The 13,045-nt window shown below is 43.7% G+C and overlaps 1 protein-coding gene across 1 annotated transcript in view; it reads left to right on the forward strand.

Moving 5' to 3' along the window:
- The first annotated feature begins 1,936 nt into the window (after positions 1 to 1,936).
- LOC311245760 (uncharacterized protein) overlaps positions 1,937 to 13,045 on the forward strand; it is a 33,070-nt gene continuing 21,961 nt past the window's right edge. Inside the window, exons 1-6 of the mRNA XM_084335736.1 lie at positions 1,937 to 2,018; positions 3,076 to 3,209; positions 5,856 to 5,883; positions 8,637 to 8,717; positions 8,798 to 8,940; positions 9,248 to 9,385. Of these exons, the coding sequence (XP_084191862.1) occupies positions 3,087 to 3,209; positions 5,856 to 5,883; positions 8,637 to 8,717; positions 8,798 to 8,940; positions 9,248 to 9,385 (513 nt within the window). The 5' untranslated portion in view covers positions 1,937 to 2,018; positions 3,076 to 3,086. The remainder of the gene's footprint in view (positions 2,019 to 3,075; positions 3,210 to 5,855; positions 5,884 to 8,636; positions 8,718 to 8,797; positions 8,941 to 9,247; positions 9,386 to 13,045) is intronic.

Genomic DNA, 13,045 nt, shown 5'->3' on the forward strand with positions numbered 1-13,045 from the left:
TCAGTGAATACCATGCCCGCAACACCAGAGGAAGTTCCACAAATCATGTGCAACCCAGATTCGGCTCAAACAAGGGACTAAACACGTTTCGCAATTATGCCACAACAATGTGGAACGCCCTACCCACAGCCGTAAAAAAAATGTGAATCCCTACCCACATTCAAAATCGCTCTTAACCTGTTAATCTGTAGACCGTTTTCGCCTAAAAGGTACATACCTAAGTAAATGGAAGATTGCTCCACTTCTGCAAGGTCAATTTGCATGTTCTTGGTATCTAGGAACATCTAGGGACCTGGGGGTATGTATTTCCAGTGTCAGAAATATTGTGTCTGTTACTAGGCTGAGTAAATTGTAATGAATAAATTAATTATGATTAATTATGATTTATGATTTTGATGATGATGATGATCAAAAATTGATACGGGGCACGAGAAAATGCTCACTGAGCTCATTCACCACCTTATTGAGATCATGTGTACAAAAAATCTAAGCAAATGAACCACGGGAAGATGATTAAACAGAAGGATTTGTAGATACAGTAATTAATGATAATCGACTTTAATTATAAATTCATATTTGACCTTGAACTTGACCTTGACCTTATTATGGTCAAATCATACATCTATGGATAGGGAAAATGCTCCTATTTCCAATGGCAGGGTTGAATATGGATTTAGTCATTTCTTGCGGTTTTTACGATAATTAGCATTTTCTGATAAATTTGTATTTCCGATAAAACATATAAAATATCGGTAAAAATGAAAATATACAATTTGACTACTGTTTTTGATAGGGTTATGGTCTTTACTCTTGGCCACAAAAAAAATATTTAAAAACATTGACCTCTTAACATCCAAGGGCCCACATGTGGACGATTCTTTGCTGACCTCTAGTGGCTCGGGTGTGCATTTCTTTTAATTAAAGCCCTATTTGTTGCCTGTCGATTGCCCTTTCAGGTGACAAAATCCGTTCAGCGGTTCTCGAGTTACATGCCAATATGTGAGGCGTGCCCCAAAGTATGCAAAAGTACACATTACCACCCCCGACTCCCGGGGCTCTAGCTCCGTCAATCAAATCTTTGCACAGGGTTGTAGCCAATGAGTGTGGCTTTCCAATGATACCCCATGATATGATAATTGGGTATCTAATACGGTCTCTATTGATCAATTTATGATAAAGAAAAGCAGGGTCCTTAAGGCTTAACAGCACCTACGGGAGGCTGCAATTAGAAACTGGCCACCATACATCTCCCCCCCCCCCCCCCCCCCCTCCAAATAGACAGTCTCCTCCCCACCGCGGCGCATGTATATATTTTCTCCCACCCCCTCCTAATGTACAGTCTCCTCCCCATCATATTTATATATTTACTGTTAGGATCTCTGGGTAACAGTACTGTATATTTGCATATCGTATATGTCACAAATGTAACAGTACTATATATACCTATGTCCCTATCATGCCATAAATGTCATGATGTCATGTATGGTAAATGTCTATGAATTGAAAATGGGGGACCCTGATGTAAACAAGACAAACGTCTTTCTCTGGTCTGCCTCCCCTTAACAATTGTGTGTATTGAGCCGTACTGTATTGTACTCATTATGCAATCTGTTAAATAAAGTTTTCATTCTTCATTCATTGTGGGAAAATGGGTTTATAAAAATGTACACTCCAGTCCAGTAGGTGGCGGTAATGCACCTAAAATATATTTGCAAAACGCAGCCTTAAAGAAGAGCACCAGCACTTCCGCGTTACATGGAGCTCGTGAGAGTGAGAGATACAATTAATTAATGAGTTAAGTTAATGTTGATGTTGTGTTGGATGTTTATGTGATTGTTGGCTAGCCGTAGCTACAACCCCCTACGTCAAGGCTCCCCCATTAATTCACGCTCCCTTCCCCCCACTTCCCCCGCCCTCTCCCATGAGCTCAAAATACCGGAAGTGTTTCGGTGGTCTATTTTTCATGAACCAGCCATCCACATCCAGAGGTTAGAGGCGTCTCCACTGTTCGTATAAATGTAAGAAATGGTATTTAACAGGCTATTAATACAGCATACCTAACGTTACATTATTTGATGGCCCTCTGCATAGCACTAACGTGTTAAAGTCGTGTAGCGTAGCTAACGTTATAATCGGGAGAGCTCTGGATGTATCTAACGTTAAAGTAGCTTAACCCAACCTTACAATAATATTATTGTACTAACGTTAAAATCAACTGTACATTGGATTATCGACGAAACCTTTCTTGGTCCAAGAAGAGGGTCTCGTGTATTTATTACTGGGTTAGGACATTTACAGGGGCCAGTTTCGAATTGCAGTCTCTCGTAGGTGAATGAATGAAAACTTTATTTAACAGATTGCAGAATGGGTACAAATACAATACAGTACGGCTCAATACACACAATTGTTAAGGGGATGCAGACCAGAGAAAGACGTTTGTCTTGTTTACATCAGGGTCACCCATTTTCAATTCATAGTGACATTTATGACATACACAACATACATGACATCATGACATTTATGGCATATGGACATACATGACATACTGTTACATTTGTGACATATATGATATGCAAATATACAGTACTGTTACCCATAGATCCTGACCGAGTATATACATATGATGGGGAGGAGACTGTACATTAGGAGGGGGTGGGTGGGAGAGAAATATACATACGGCAGGGAGAGAATATTCCACATTGATATGGCATAGTTGCGAAACGTGATATTTTTTTTCCAATATCGATTATTAAAATATATCGCGATAATTATCGTTATATCGCCCAGCCCTAGCGTATATCATGCCAGTTAGGGTACGTTGTGTATACTGCACAGTGCGTTTACTTCTATAGTAGCCTATATATTCAGATTCAAATTCTTTATAGCCCATTTTTATTGTAACATATAATATAACTGATGGGGCATACAGAACCTTATCTGCACCTTTTGATTGTTTACTTTTCTCATATATCTTATCTTATATTGCTTACTTACACTGTTTGATGCCCGGATTTCCCAAAGAGGATCAATAAAGGAATATCTTATCTAATCTCTTATCGTATGTGTCCTTTACAGATCGGTCTTCCATGTTTTCCCCACAGTCAAGAATGGAGTATGAACCTAATGTGCTTCACCCTCCCAGAACAAATGACCAAGGTGGTGCACAACCACTACAGAATACATTTAAGAATGCCAATGGAGCTGCCAAGGTAAGTTCCCACCCTTTCAAAAAGCAGCCTTGAAGTGGCTTGCACCCTAAAGGAATTATCTTAACATTAATATTAATTAACATGATCTATTATTGAGTTCTGTCACACACACATGAACCTACCTTTTCATTCATTCAATCATTCAACCTTTATTTAGCACTCTGGAATGCAATTGAGCGTTGGTCTTCATTTTCAATGCTCAGTCATCCCTACAAAACATAATTGGCAGTGTTAGTGGGTGGGAAGCCGGTGGGGTATGAGTCCCGGTCATTGCAATAGCGACTCCTTACTGGTCGGTCGGGTCAGCCAGCAGGGAGGGGATCTGTGGGAGATGGTGTGAACCTCTGTTCGTGTTACGATCTCCCAGTGAAACTCCTCGCTGTCTGGTGACTCCACGTATATCGGAGGAGGCATGTGAAAGTCTACACCCTCCCCAGACCAACAGATGGGCAGCATGTGGTAGTCTACATCCTCCACAGACCGACAGTAGGGCAGCATGTGGTAGTCTACACTCTCCCCAGACCGACAGTAGGGCACCATGTGGTAGTCTACACTCTCCCCAGACCGACAGTAGGGCAGCATGTTGTAGTCTACACTCCCCAGACCGACGGTAGGGCAGCATGTGGTAGTCTACACTCCCCAGACCGACGGTAGGGCAGCATGTGGCAGTCTACACTCCCCAGACCGACGGTAGGGCAGCATGTGGTAGTCTACACTCCCCAGACCGACGGTAGGGCAGCATGTGGTACAGCCCAGACACACCAGCCGTGCGCGGGCGACCAGTGCTTCACTTTCGCTCCCATGTTAACGGACGTAGCTGTGCCCACCGACCGCGCGCGACTCTCGGGCTGGAAGCGATTGTTTCTGCTTTGGTTGGATTTAGAGGCGTGAAATACACTCAATATCTGCATTATTACCACACATATAGATGTTGTTCAACCAGCTAATGTGTCCATCTTTCCCAATACAAATAAACCATATTACTATACTTTTTCAGGAGTATAGTCACACTGATCATCATTCTAAAATGTAAAAATAATTAATTATTCTAATTCTAAATATAATAACTGGTTATACATGCAAAATGGACAATAGAACACTGGAACTGCAAATCTTTAAAAAAAATCTTCAAACAGGGACTGACTTCGCAATAGACTAGGCATTTACAGCTGTTCCAATGTAAATGTGCCTTCCTCCGTGCACTTTCGCCCGCTCTAAAGTCGGACTCGGTGTGCCCGGCCTCGCACGGAACCTGCGAGTGCCTGTGTGCACGGCTGGTGTGTTTGCGCTGGTAGTCTACACTACATCCTTCCCCAGACCAACAGTAGGGCAGCATGTAGTAGTCTACACTACATCCTTCAACAGACCAACAGTAGGGCAGCATGTAGTAGTCTACACTACATCCTTCCCCAGACCAACAGTAGGGCAGCATGTGGTATAGTCTACATCCATTCCCAGACCAACAGTAGGGCAGCACAACGACCAGGGGAGAATTGGTATAACAACAAAATTGGGGGGTGAGAGGGAAAAAAAGCACACAATAAAGCTAAAATCTAGTTAAAAGTAAAACAGTTACATACTGACGCAGGGAGGTTTACCATCATAATATAAAATTGTCCATATGTTAGTGGCACATTTTTGTTGAAGCTCATTCCAAAAACTGGGTCATTAAAACAAAAGGCTGACTTTCCAAGTTCATACCGTGCTAAGGAGACCTTAAAGGAACACACCAACTTTTTGGGAAATTAGCTCATTTGCCATCTACCCTGGAGTTAGACAAGCAGATGCATACCCTTTTCTTCTCTGTGCATGCATTAGGCTTAGGGAACAGCCACACCGTTAGCCTAGCTTAGTGTCATTTACTGGAACTATGTGTGCCAGTGTAGCCTAGTTCCAACACTCCAAATACAACTCTCCTTTCAAACTTTCCTTTAAACATGTCGTGACCTGTGTATTTACCACGTGGAGACATTTTAGTTTTTTTTGTCGAAGCACTGCTGTCTGGGCACAGTGTCCTGAACACTTTCATGGCCAAGCTGTCTCCTCTAAAGATGTCATCACACATACAGCCCAAGTAATTCACAGAGCTCTTGGTTGATATGACGGTATTACCTGTGCTTTGTTAAGCCTGGGTGTTTTGCCAAGATGTATGGAGAGCTTGTTATCAGAGAGCCAATTTATACTGAATTCTTATGAGAAACCATCAAGGCAGAATCATCAGCATACATAAATAAATGACTTGAGCAAATGGTATATAATGTATATCATTTATGTACAACAACAGTGGTCCTAAGACGCTCCCTTGCGGGATCCCACAACTGATCGATTTGGCATCAGATTGTGAGCCACCAACCTCAACTCTATGGATAGTGGCTTTGCCTCATGTGGTATTGATTTAATGAACTTTAAACATTACATAATAGGTCTCAATCAGTGATTCATTAAACTTTTGGCTCTATCAAGGGCTACTTAGTTTTACTTTACGTTTTACACTAATGTAAAGACACATCTCTGATGTGCCCCTGTCTTTATCCAGGGAATAATAATATGGAGGATGTATCTAACATTTCTTCATAGCCTGTTGAGTGTGGAGGACTAGTCTCATCCCGTCACTAATGCCTATATGTGTCTCCCTTCCACTGACAGAAAAGGCAGCAGCAAACCACTAACATAGGTAAGTCCTGGCTCCACAACAGTACCACGCTGCTGATGATGGGAGTTGGCAGCTGAGCCCTTGGCAAGTGCTTGATGGCGGTGGCATGTTCACCACCCTTGAGATTCACTCTCTGTGGTGTGGTTCGACATCGGTCGGTCCGGGGGCTCAGTGTTCTTCACGGCTCAGATGTACTATTGAAGAGTATTTTCCAAGGTCTTGCTAAAATATTTAGCTAAACCTGTTTCATTTTCAGTGGTTCTGAGCTATGAACTGAACAATGCTAGAAATGACAACGGATCTTTTGAAAAAAACCTTACAGAGGTGTTCCATAGACTCTCAGGAATTGTGTAAAAGTGCCCAAATAGTGAAAGAAATAGTCAAATAGTTCCCCTCTAATTTTTTTTTACTTTGTTAATTAATACCCTAGTTACAGTACAGCAACCAAATTAAACTGTATCAAGTCAAGTGACAATGTGAATAGTATGAAAAAAAATTAAAGAGGAAAAAAAAAACAAAAAAAAAACTCCTGCGAAATAAGCTGTGACCTGTTTTGACCTGCACCTCAAAGAATCGGAAGCGAGAATCGTTTAGAACAGGAATCGAAATGGAGAATCGGAACTGGAATGGTTCAAATCCAAACGATGCCCAACCCTACTCATCGGTATCCACAGATGTGGATGGGCATGTTGAGAAGCAGTGCCTCATGGGAGTTGTAGTCCTGCGGCCAGGGCTTGACATTAACTTTTTGGCTCACTAGCCACTGTGGCTAGTGGTTTTCCAAAGTCAATACTATAGCCACTCAGCATTTTCACCAGCCAAAAATCACCACACTAAATAATTTTTTCTTCAATACGTTCCCATTTTATAGCATGATGAATATGTTTAAAATCAAAATGCATATGATCGCTAATGTACAGTCTCCTCCCCACCGTATGTATATATTCTCTCCCCACCGTATGTATACTTCTCTCCCACCCACCCACCCCCTCCTAATGTACAGTCCCCTCCCCATCATATGTATATACTCTGTCAGGATCTATGGGTAATAGTACTGTATATTTGCATATCGTATATGGCACAAATGTAACAGTACTATATACCTGTATGTCATGTATGTCCCTATGCCATAAATGTCATGATGTCATATATGTTGTGTATGTCATAAATGTCACTATGAATTGAAAATGGGCGACCTTGATGTAAACAAGACGAAAGTCTTTCTCTGGTCTGCATCCCCTTAACACATTAACTGCCACATAGTTTGATCATCATCTGTGGCCGGTTGGATCCCAAAAAGGAGTTCCCAGTTATTGATCGCCATCTGGTAGATCGATATGTCCATTGGCTGATGCTATATTCCTTTACATTCGGCGTCGCAAAAGGTATTCCATGCGATCTGATGAAGGCATAGCTTCACGCTAACGAAAAAGTAGGCCTGAATGAAAAAAATTAACATCCGGTCTGAAAACAAGGAGTACTCTATTCTCGAGACAGCACCACTACCAGGATCTGGCCGGTAATGCACTTTTCCGAATTGTTGTAGTATTATGTAGTCACTTGGATTGACTTAATTATTGCCGATGCCTTTTGTAGACTACAATGTTTTTTTTTCATAGAAAAAAAGTCACCGGCCACTGTGGCCGGTAGAATGACGGAGTTACCCGCCACAGCCGAATTCTACCCGCATTTGGCCGGTGGCCGGTGCTAATGTCAAGCCCTGCCTGGGCTATGTGAAGGTTGGCAGAGAACTACTGCTGCCACTGTTCCCTCCAGGCGTAACGAGCACTCATGAGGAGGTTGTGTTTCTAAGGGTGCTTTCACACCAGAGCTGTTTGGTCCGGACTATTGGACCAGAGTTCGTTTTCTCGGATAGTCCGCTTTTTTGGGGTGGTGTGAATGCTCAGTCGAACTCTGGTGCGGACCAAACACGCAAACTCTGGTCCGCCTGAAAATGTAGGTCTCTGTTTGCTTCATCGGACCAAACGCGGACCAAATATAGGAAGTGAGTCACGACTCTCACGAGCAGAGCGCTAAATTACTACCTAACCAATCAGATCAGCAATATGAGGTAGTGTCACGAGCAGAGCAATGTGTGTGGACAAGAGGCGGGTTGCTACGTTTACTGTAGGGAGGGCTTTTAGACCCATGTTTTTTTTTTGCTTCGAAAAGAGGGACATCCTCTCAACATTCGGTCAAATGGTGGGACAGTACAACCAAAAGCGGGACACCTGGTCACCCTACCACCGACTGAAAATTGTGATGCCTCCGCTGATCTGGAGTCAGACAGGGCTCGCAGTCACACACACACGTTAGGGCTCGCAGTCACACACACACATTTCCACTCTATTGTGTCCAATAGACGAGCCCCCTTTTCGGCCGTGTTACATTGTTCAGAAAGTTTGGTGCGTTTGACAAATTGCAATGTGAATGCAGACTAACCAAATGAAGAATGCAACAATGTTGCAACTTCACCCCCCGAACCGCACAGAGTCCGCACCGAGTCCACCAAAATGATATGTTCAGCGAATAAAGGACCTATAACATCCAGGCCTGATTTAACTGGCCTTCTGACCCTGTAGTTTGTATAAAAGCACAGTCACATTTGTAATGACGTAATGCCTGCCTTTATAGACGAGGCTCCTCAGCCATAGGCTGCGTGGAGGTTAGTTGGTTGGATGTGAACCTTGGGGTTTCACTTGTCCACTTGTAAGGCTTTAGTTTAGTGACTATTATCGTTTAGCTTTGTGCTAATTGCTGTTGTGTTTTCTCAGTCAATAAAGGAACACGAACATCCGTCTGTGCTCTTGCTTCTCTCACCAATCTTCTGAAGGGCGTCACTGAGCCTGCTCTTGGTAAGCAGCAAACCAGTTCCTCACATACACTCATCATCCGCGCTGACGCACTCATCAGAATGTTCTGTGTGTCTCCACAGGCCTGCGCTATGTTTGGGAATACCGTAGCCCCAGCGAATCTGTCCCTCTTCACTACCAGTGTAAGCTCTGCAACGTGTCCGAACTACCGCAGGCACACATACTGTCCCATGTCAAGGGCTGGAAACACAGCTTCAAATACTTGGTGAGTGTGATGGTTCCTCTGTTGTCATTTGGTGAGTGTGATGGTTCCTCTGTTGTCATTTGGTGAGTGTGATGGTTCATCTGTTGTCATTTGGTGAGTGTGATGGTTCCTCTGTTGTCATTTGGTGAGTGTGATGGTTCCTCTGTTGTCATGTGGTGAGTGTGATGGTTCCTCTGTTGTCATCTGGTGTGTGTGATGGTTCCTCTGTTGTCATCTGGTCAGTGCGTATATGTGTGTGTGTCTGTGTCTGTGTTTGTTAATGAACGCATAGAATGGTTCCTCATATTGGTTCTGGTGTGTTTTACAGAAGCGATACCATCCTGACATTGTGAGCTGTGTGGAGGAAGAGGCTACGAAGGTCCCTGCCGTGAGGAAGAAGATGAAAGAGTCCGCAGCAGAGATGGAGAAGCAGAGGTCAAGAAGAAGAAGAAGTCGTCAACTAGAGGTGAGGATTCCCAGGATGAAGGGAAGATGCAGACCTGCCAAACTGCACGCGTTTTGTGTACCAACCACGCAATTCTTGGTCAAAATACGCAGGTATGAAATGCCAGCTGAAACTATGCAAATGTAAAAAAAAAAAAAAAAATGTATATATATAAAATAATAATCAGCGTGATTATCCAAAATGGCCATTCACTTCCATTCATTCAGACACGCGAGTCAAAACAAAGAACTTGTTTGTCTTCTTCTGCCCCCTTCTCATTGCAATCGGCACTCGTCTGGGATTGCTTTCGGAGCAGACGCTCCTTGGCTACAACGGTGGTCAATCATTTTCGCCATCAGCGGTGACTGGTCAGTTCAGGACCGTTTACAACCAGATGTAATCACTCGTCGGAATGGCTTGCACAAAAACGCACAATCTCTGCGGAGCTCGCCAAACGGTGACTGACTTTGGTCGCGCCATCTTAATTCTTAACACATTCTGCGCCATAAACGTCGTACAACGTGTTTCAAGTTCATGCGAATTCTGCCAATCCACGGCGTACGACGTTATTGAGATCATATTTAATTTTTTCGCCATGTTATTCATAATTCCCTCACGGAGCCTGGTATGATGCAGTGGGAGCATGCACAACTCTGCAACCAGGGGGCGAAATTAACTTTTTGACTCACCGGCCAGTGGCGGGTAGATGGGAAGAATCTACCCGCCAAGCATATTTCTTACCTGCCAACTTTTTTTTGATTAAAAAAATAATTATTATTATTTTATATATATATATATATATTTTTTTTAATAAAATATATATATTATATAATCATACTTGTAGTTGTATTATCTGCGAGACATCGCCACCTCGCTGTCTGCAAACAGCTCCACTGTCTGTGTGTATACTCGAGTGGCCTCCAGCTCCAGCAAGGATTCACCGGCGCTGCAGCTGGGCTCTAAACTCTACATTCAGCATGAAAGGATTCTCCTGCGCTGCACCTGGACCCTAAACTCTACATTCAGCATGAAAGGATTCTCCTGCGCTGCACCTGGACCCTATTCAGCAGCCCTCATGCGATGTAAGCCAGGGGCTCGAATACGCATGTTGTAGGACATTGATGTCAGGAGCTATCTGTAGCTACTGCTGGATGGCGTTGGGCCAACGCCTCTGAACTATTTAGTTTACTGGGACATTTCGTAGTGACTAGTGAGCTAACATGAGCTACCTAGCCAACGGAGGTATTATGCACTGGACACTTGCTGGAGCAGTTGTTGATGTCGGGAGCTATCAGTAGCTAGCCGGCTGGATAACGTTACACAATGCCTCATGTATTAAACTAAAAGTGAATAGTTGACTGGGTCATTTTGTAACAGTAGCTAACGTCAGCTCACGGAGGTCCCTCTGACTAGACTAATGTCACGGTGACTGTCCTCTGTTTACATGCAGCATACAGAAATAGGTGCGGGAGGGGTAGGACCAGCAATGCGCTGCGTGTCTGTGCTGAGACAGCGAGTGAGAACTCTGCTCAGAATTGGATCATGATTTTCGGTTTTCACATGACTATTTGATTGCCCGCCACACGGCGGGGAGACCTCTCAGTGGGAGGCGCCAAACGTAAAAACTGAGCGCCAATGGCGGGTGGCGGGCTCTAGTTTCGCCCCCTGTCTGCAATGCTTCAATACTGCCACCTGGAGGATGATCGGCGAGTTGCCAAACCGGAAGTGGATCTCTTGTGATCCCGGTGCGTCTTGGAAATGCGTCCGGCACTCGCATATTGTCGCGGGACTCAAGACACACACCGTGTATATGGATCGCTGCCATAACTCAATAATCGATATGATTTGGGCTGTTATTATTATTATACAAACCGGAAATGGATCGACTCGATCACCGTCAAATAAGTGGGATCTTTTTGCTCCAGTCTCACCGGCCAATGGTAAGAGGACACTGACGTAATTTTCAGCGCGTTTGTTTATTATTATCCATGCAAACTGCTCCGATCAATATATCACCCATACTACATAAAGCATTTACCGACGATCACGGAATTATAAACGACCCCCCCCCGTTCACCCGCGCATGATCAGTCATAACGTTTAGGATCATGTACAGTTGACATTTTTAATATAGCGTGTGTAACTGAGGGGTACAATTCCCTGACTGTATTACTAGATATGATACTTACTACCACTACCTTTGTACTTAATATTCGGCCACCCAGTACACGGCATAAATATATTATCATGAACACTCTCACGTAGATGAAACGGATCCAACACAAATGTACGAATTAGAAACAGGTCTTTATTTCTACACAGCGATGGTGTGTAGAATAAGCACTTAATCACTTAATTACATTTATGAATTGAAATAGTATGCACTTTTATGGCAAGGAGTATTCGTCGGTATATCAATAGAGAATGTCCAATCTCTGAAGGCGCAGGTGGTAAATATACGACCTGGAATAGTTAAGGAATAACAGCAATGATACTTTAATGATTATACTAGATACACTAGAGGGGGTTAATCCGGTCGCTTGTAAGCCGACAGGAGTAGGAGGGGGGGGGGGGGGTAGAATCCGGCTGCCTCGTCCGGCCAAGGGTATCCCAGGTGAACCCACTGTAGTGCCGTTCAATGCGCCGGCGATCCTTGGACCACAGATGAAAGCAGGTGGACTCTTTGTGGGCCGGCTCTCTCCGGTCCACGGGGGAGAGACGTGAAGCGGCCTCGTCTTGCAGAGCGTCTCCTCACCTTGCGTCCTCTCCAGGGGGGGGGGTTCCAACACACGGCAGTGTCGGGGGTCTTTATCCATGGAATAATCAAAGTATCCAAAGCATAATCCGTGCCTGGGAAGGCGGGCTGTCGTCGGTAGAATAATCCGGTATACAGGTCCACTCGCTCGTCGGCTCTGGGGCTCCTCGGGTGCAGCTTCACATAGGGTCAACCACCCTGGGTAAGCAGCCAGTTCTCTGCCCGAAACGATGGGGTACTGACTACGGTAGTATTCTCACCGCACGAAGCACTATATATTAACAGACTATTATTAGCTTAATAGACTACGTCCAACTCGACGATATAGTGCCAAATATGACTATTCAAATATTAATATACACGATGTCTCAATACCGATGGTAGGCGAACTTGGCCTTACTCCCACACGTGGCGTCGCGGGGAGGCTTTACGTCTAACTCTATTGGAGGGTAAGAAACTGGACTGAAAAGAAAGTCCTACTTTAGTAGTGCAGTATATATACGCACTATGAACAAATAGTCCCATTAGTGGTGCGGTAGCCAAATTCCTACGCGGAACTAGGACTTGTTCGTACATGTCGAGCGGTACGTTTGAACTGGGTCTGAGGGGTATGGCAGCCTGGCACCAAGGTCTCGACCAATAGTAGAATGGAGACTATTATGGGATGTTCAGTAGGCTAGAATGGATATTCAATGCATATTGTACAAGGAATATACAAGGGATATCAGGGAATATTAGAGAATATACAAATACAATTAAATATATATATATAAATAAATATATATATTCGGTTTAATCTGGCCCTTCACAACAGCGTGTATTGCCAACAAACAGCATTTGATAATCTATATATGCGTTTATGCCTAATCTCACGTTCTAGGAATTACTGCAGAAAACGATAAAAACATATTTATATTCTAGACGGT

Source organism: Notolepis coatsorum (genome assembly GCF_963971535.1).
Source record: "Notolepis coatsorum genome assembly, chromosome: 19".
NCBI lineage: Eukaryota > Metazoa > Chordata > Actinopteri > Aulopiformes > Paralepididae > Notolepis > Notolepis coatsorum.